The 6,713-nt window shown below is 37.1% G+C and overlaps 1 protein-coding gene and 1 pseudogene across 1 annotated transcript; one reads left to right on the top strand and one right to left on the bottom strand.

The window, feature by feature from the left end:
• The first annotated feature begins 226 nt into the window (after window positions 1-226).
• LOC143537157 (short-chain dehydrogenase reductase ATA1-like) lies at window positions 227-2,048 on the top strand. The gene is made up of 3 exons (XM_077030985.1): window positions 227-279; window positions 361-620; window positions 1,178-2,048. Exons 1-3 carry the CDS (start codon window positions 227-229, stop codon window positions 1,717-1,719), a joined length of 855 nt encoding a protein of 284 aa, XP_076887100.1. The 3' UTR covers window positions 1,720-2,048.
• A 615-nt stretch (window positions 2,049-2,663) lies between these two features.
• LOC143537150 (putative F-box protein At1g32420) lies at window positions 2,664-6,425 on the bottom strand (annotated as a pseudogene).
• Window positions 6,426-6,713: the final 288 nt, after the last annotated feature.

Raw genomic sequence — 6,713 nt, 5'->3', positions numbered from 1 at the left:
GCTATTTATCACTAATCCCAACACGCACATCACTAGTGAGTGATAGTTTAGTTTAATCACGTCAAACTTTTAATTCTTCAACATTTGTTAATCTTCATCACAAAATACAACATAAATGATGTTATTGCAGGTTAAAAGTAGGTGAAGTAAAATGGGGAAAGCATGGTAAGGAAATTATAACTATAAAGTTCACGTCTTTAATGCTTGCTAACACTAAGTGCCAACCATGGAATCATGTGATCATAAAAGTGATTGTAGGCAAAAGTTAGCAACAAAAAGGTTAGTTTATATGTTTAAAAATTCATTCTTAGCATTAACATATAACTGAAATATTAAAGGGGTATGGCATTTGGTTTGAAGGTTGATCGGAAAAGTTGCAATCGTAACCGGCGGAGCAAGAGGAATCGGAGGTGCGACAGCAACATTAATGTCACAGAATGGGGCGCATGTTATAATTGCTGATGTATTAGATGAAGTTGGTGAAAATCTTGCCAAGTCTATTAAAGGTCTTTATGTACACTGTGATGTGTCTAAAGAATCTGATGTTGAATCTGCAATTCAACTTGCTCTATCTTGGAAAGGGAAACTTGATATCATGTTCACCAATGCTGGAATTATTGGTACAAAAATACAAAATTCCTTTAAAATATTTCTGGGCGTAGAGTGATCAAACAGTGTGCCAATACCTACTTGGTAGTTGGTACCATGAACATAAAATGAACTATGAGTAAAACAGATAATTTTTTTAAGTACGTACATTTCAAAACAGGTTGGATTCACCCACCAATATATCAAAGATGATTAAATTGAATTAAGTAAAAGGATTTATAAGGTTAACTTGAATGAAGTTTAAGTGCATTTTTAGTTAGTTGGCTTGAGTTTGTTGGTCGAATGAGCGAAAAATTCACTTTCTGTACTTATTCAAGTTCGCTTGTAACATCAACGAACTATAAAAAAAACATTGTTAGATTTCCCTTGAGTTTGCTCATAAGTGTAGCAAACTGTCTACAACTTCCAAAAAATGTTTAGAATTATTTATGGCATCTCTAAACCACCTACAAATCCAAAAATTCGATTAAAACGGCCCTATTTGGTTCATTTCTAGCTGGTATTTAGGCTACACTATTTGGTTCATCTAGTGACTCTACACTTCTCATTCTTTTGCAATTGGTTTTAGATACCGGAAGGAGCATTACAAATCTTGAAATGAACAAGGTAGCGATTTTAATCAACATTAACGTGAACGGTGTGATACACGGGATAAAACATGCAGCACGCGCAATGATTTCATCAGGCACCGGTGGTTCAATTGTATGCTCATCAAGTTCAGCAGCCATCATGGGAGGCCTTGCATCACACTCATACACATTAACGAAAGGCGCGATTCTTGGAATATCAAGAAGTGCCGCGTGTGAGTTAGGAGTTCATGGGATTCGGGTGAATTGTGTTTCACCACACGGGATCCCTTCTGAAATGCTTGTTAAAGCATATCAAGAGTATTTAGGGAAACCAAATATGACCATTGAGCAAGTGAGTGACATAATAGGTTTAGAGGGAAGCTTATTACGCGGGAGATGTGGAAGCTTTGAAGATATTGCACAAGCTGTGTTATTTCTAGCTAGCGATGAAGCTGGATATATAACCGGGCATAATTTGCTTGTAGATGGGGGCTTTACCTCGGGTTCAGTCGAGATGACTTCTTTTTATTGTGATAAATGATACAATTATACCGTTGAACAAGACATTGCTTTTTAGTGTACGACTATGAACCTAAACCCTAAAATGTTATATGTATTCATAAAACGGTTTGGTTGAAAATTAAGAAACGGTAAAAACGGATCGGTTAAAACAGGCAAAAATAAATACATTTATAATGAAACTCCAAACATAAAGTCACTAGAAAATGAAAGAACTTAAACCATTATAAACCCATGAAACTTGAACTTATACAAATCATCAGTAAACAAAATATGCAAAGATGGAATCCAAATTATAATGCTAATTAAAGTAATTGAATAGACATTACAAAGCATTAGAAACCATATGGGACAGGTGGAATCCAAATTTTTAAATGGCAGTTCAATCCTCTTGACATTATATTTGCAAAGCATTATTGAATAATAGGCAAAAGCAAAACAATTTGCACATGTTGAATCCTTAAAATGCCAATTTAAGTCTCTTGACATATAAAGTATTATAAAACAATTGGTCCAGGAAAATTAGACGCCCTGTTCATCAGAAAAAAGAAATTTACATTAATTTCATGTGTGCTTATCATATTTTGAAAGAAAACTACAGTAGTGTGATTTAGCTTGAATCTATTTTAGGTAGCTTTTGGTCAGTTTAACTGGTACACTTGACCTGTTTTCATATTAATCATTATATGTATACTTCACGCATTTTTCTCTTTAGAATTCAGTTGGTTTATGCCCGGAAACCGCTAGGGGAAATGAACCTTCACCCGTCAAGTTGATCATACATCACTAAAGCACTGTGCACAAGTCAATAATTTTGATCATGTAGAAAACTATAACTTACTTCCTTTATGAAATAACAAACAAGCTTAAACTAGTTAGATATTCAAATCTTTTTCCATGATTGTTTTTAAATAAAAAAAACTGAAATTTTAGTTATATTACGTCTCTAATCATAAGATTATTAAGATACATAAAACTAGTAAATAAATTGATTAAAATTCGGAGACAGAATGGATCACTTGTTAGTAAACAAAACTAAACATATACTAGCTAGAAAAACGATCTTTGTAGAACATAACATAGTTTATAATGGTTTAGCAAAACTTGTTTAGAAACACAAGTTCCAAAGGGATTGATAGGTAAAATACTATTTATTAGCAGAAGCTCCATAAGAACAGACACCAAACAAAATGCTAACCTGAAATGCAAAGTAATTAAGATGCAAGAACCAACATTTTCCCATAGAATAACTTGCATTGGATCATCAACTCTTGTCTTGTTCCCTTTATAAAGGTGTCATGCTTTCAACATAACACTTTATCTGATCGAACCGGACGGTTTTTGAGCACTTTATTATCTCATCACCGAGGGTATATCGTACTGATTTAAGACATCGACTCTTCTTGTTATAAATAGGTGCACTATGTTTCCTAGACAACCTGCTCGGGGTGAAGATAATCTTATCCATATCAACATCTAATGGGAAAGTGCAACCTAACCCGATCCAAGGCTGGGGGAATGTAATGATTTCCTTGACCCAAACACGGTTTTCATAATCTTGTAATATCCAAATATGCAATTCGTTCCTTTCCATGACACGATCATGGCAAACGAATCCTACACACCCATTGATTTTTATGATGCTAGGTTTTCTATCTTTGATGAAAGTTTGGCCATTCCTGGTGTGCACTGTATCGGGTGAATAGGGCACAACACCTTGAGGAGTGGTAATTATTGAAACCTTTTCTGTTCTCAAGTCAAACGCCAAAATGTCGAATGATTTTTCAAGTGTTAAATGTACTACACTATTGACACAAACGCTACATTCCGTACCATAGTGAAAAGGATAACAATTTAAGGCAACAGGAGGTTGCGCGTTGATTATTCGCCATGAGTAATTTGACAGAGAGAAAATCATAATCTCCACCTTATTCAAATATTTGACATGTTTCCTAATCAACAAAATCTTATGCTCGTTTCTAGACTCATCAAACCCAAATACATAGAACTTTTGCAACCTTCCAAAAGTTGGGATCGGGGAGTTTATAAATCTTACGCGTGCTAGGATTAATAACAAAAGCGTGATCCGTATAGGAAAACACGCAAATAAATAATACTAACCCATTCAAATGTTCGGCTTTTGCATAACCATCAAAACACTCCTGTCCGAGTGTCAAGAGGTGAGTGACAGGTCCACCATCATGGGCAGCGTAGAAAAGGTGTCGTTTGTGAGAGGAATAATCGTACGCAGAAATGAAAAAGGCGGTGCGGTGGGCACGAGTGAGGTGGAGTTTGGTGAATGATGGATGGGAGATGCGAGAGAGCCATGGTTTGGAGACCGATCTGAAACGGAGTATGGATTTTACGGGGAGTCTGAGGACGATTTCTTCGATTATTTCACCTGGGACTGAAATCATGGTGGATTGCTCTTCTTCTTCCTCTTCTAGGGTAAGTTCGAAGGAGGGTAAATGTTGCATGCATAGCAATTGCTAGTATTATATTTTTTGAAGTAAACAGAAATCTACTTTTTTTAGGATTAATTTTATCTTTTAATCTCAATTTCACCTTTTGGTCGATTTTGAAACGATATGGCTAAAATAATTTTCTCTCTTTATAATTAACTAAGATGTCATTTTTCTACTTCGTGTATTAGAGGATAATACTATAATTTGATTAGTTTTTTCGTATTAAATATACATATCGTTTTCATATAAATACATATAAACTTTAAAATAAATAAAAAATTCGAGCCTAACGGGGTGTCAGGCTGGGGCCGTCGACCACCCAGCCGGTGTCAGGCTGGGGCCGTCGGTTTAGCTCAATATCATCCTGTGAGTCGATACTAACAACTGGTATAAGTTCTGGTAGCCGTGACCTGCAAAAACGAACACTGTGAGGTCCTTAAGAGAAGGGGAATATAGGGGTCTTCTCGTAACCACCTTCTGGCGTGAGAATCAATATGGTAAGTAGTGAGTAATTCTTTGAGAGAATATGAGTTGGAATCCCTTTACCGTTGGTGTTCTCCTTTTATTTATTGTCGAAGCGAGGGAGAAAGATTGGGCCAGTTGTTTCACTCAATGGAATCTTCTGTTATCATGGTTGAGCATGTCGATGGCTCCTGATTGGTCGTCCAACTGGCATATGAAAATCTTTGTCGTGGGCTGGTATAACGTTGGGCTTCTGTTATTGATTCATCGTGCAATCATGGACATTGTAGGGATCTCGGCCTATGATTGACCTTTCCTTTCCCTGTCCCACTTTGTCCTTCCATTTATCACGGCATATCTTCCGCTAAACTCCTTGAGTTGTAAGGTGTCGTGTTTCTTCCACGGGAAGTGTATATCTTTTTGCGTAGAAGGCATTCTTTGTGAGGGTGGTTGATAACATTTGGTACCCTACCTCCAGAAGTCCCCCCCCGGTCTATTGTTTTTTCCATGATTGAGTATGTGGGTCGAATATCGGGCTTACATTGATCTTCCTTGCTTGATTTTGAGGATTAATTTATGAGGTTCTTTATGGAGGTAGCTTTTGACTATTTTTGTGACATCTAGGTGTAATGATGTCACTGCACGTGTGGCTCTGACGCCTACTTACTCCAGGGGTTTTTATGAATGCTCATGTATGGTGGCGCATTGAAATTTTATGTTTCTGCTTCGCGTGTTGTTTTTGTATTAGTCTTCTCAGCATGGTGCATCCAGTTGTTGCTTAGCGCATTTAATTCATGTATTATAAATATGTGTCGAGTTGCTTTATTATTTCGTCAATTTTCCTTTCATATCTGGTTGTTAAACGACGATTTGCTTGGTTGGTATGTTGCCTGGTCCAAAAGAATTGTTTATGTGCTCGATATCTTCTTCATACTTAGCGAAACTCTCGGACCAGGCTTCATTCCCATCAAGCTTGGTTGTTACGGGTCTAATTTTTCCTCCTCGTAGATGTTTCCTTTTTTATTTTCGAATCGCCCTCTTTAATGAATGGTTCATTCCTTCTATACAAAGGTTTTTCACCATTGGGTTCTTCTCCGAATTTTCTTGTGTGGGAATTTCCTTGGAAAATTTTCTATGTTCTTTGAAGTTAGGTGGTAACTAGGTCGTAACTAGATGGTTTGATTTAGATCAAATTTTACAACAAGTGGTTCTAGTTTCAGTGACGACAGGAGGCGGTTGACACAATGGTGTCTTTTCATCTGTCTGAGCGTGCAGTATTTGCACCCACTTGTTTTGAACTTTGAAACTCCCGCTTGACGTTACGCTTTTCTATTGGACCTCCGGTTTTTCTTGAATTTTTGTTTTAAACCCTGGTTCCCACCGACGGTTGGTATAAATAGGTCGACTACACCGGTTTTTCTTCCATTCAACATTCTCTTCTTTGACTTTCTTTCATCTCTGATCTTTCAAGATTGTTTGTTTATTTTCTTCGTTTTCTATCGTTTGCCAACGACTAATGGCGACTTCTTCCACCGGTGTAAAATACGGTAAGGAAAAGAGTGGTGGTTCGTCAATTAATGACATTACCATCAAATGGAAAAGATCTGACTTCGAGACTTTGCTCTCGAGTTATCATAATATTTCACTGAAATGGGAGCCCGAATTACCTGCTGGAAACACTGCCACGGATGCTCCACTTGAAAAACTAGCTCTGTACTTCGAGTTCTTTGATAATGGGAATTTCCTTCTGCCGATTACTACTTTTATCCACGACGCGCTGCTGTTTTATGGTTTGCATATCATGCAGATTCATCCACTAGGAATTATGCGTTTGTGTCATTTTGAGTTTTGTTATCGTAGTTAACTCATAAGCCCTACCCTTTATAAATTTCAAGTTTTTTATAAGTTTTACACCAAGGGTGGTTGGTTTGGATTTCACCTCCGGGATAGGAATGTGATACTTGTAGGAGATGCTCAGCAGAGTTCACACGAGTGGAAATAAAATTTCTTTTATATCTATATGAACGTTATCCCTAAGATCTATCACGATCCTTCCTAGACGATTGAGGATTCGCCGCCGCAGGATTAC

This window comes from Bidens hawaiensis, unplaced genomic scaffold, assembly GCF_021521415.1.
Source record: "Bidens hawaiensis isolate Kalapana, Puna unplaced genomic scaffold, B.hawaiensis_p1.1 tig00011131_1, whole genome shotgun sequence".
In the NCBI taxonomy this organism is placed as follows: domain Eukaryota; kingdom Viridiplantae; phylum Streptophyta; class Magnoliopsida; order Asterales; family Asteraceae; genus Bidens; species Bidens hawaiensis.
This window is presented reverse-complemented; position numbering and strand designations above follow the sequence as displayed.

What these genes read in the sequence shown, in the direction of transcription:
- LOC143537157 (XM_077030985.1), top strand. Translation starts at nt 227, where the DNA reads ATGGAATCATGTGATCATAAAAGTGATTGTAGGCAAAAGTTAGCAACA. An exon ending in CAAAAGTTAGCAACAAAAAG is followed by an intron (nt 280 to 360) that starts GTTAGTTTATAT and finishes TTTGGTTTGAAG; the next exon opens with GTTGATCGGAAAAGTTGCAA. An exon ending in CACCAATGCTGGAATTATTG is followed by an intron (nt 621 to 1,177) that starts GTACAAAAATAC and finishes AATTGGTTTTAG; the next exon opens with ATACCGGAAGGAGCATTACA.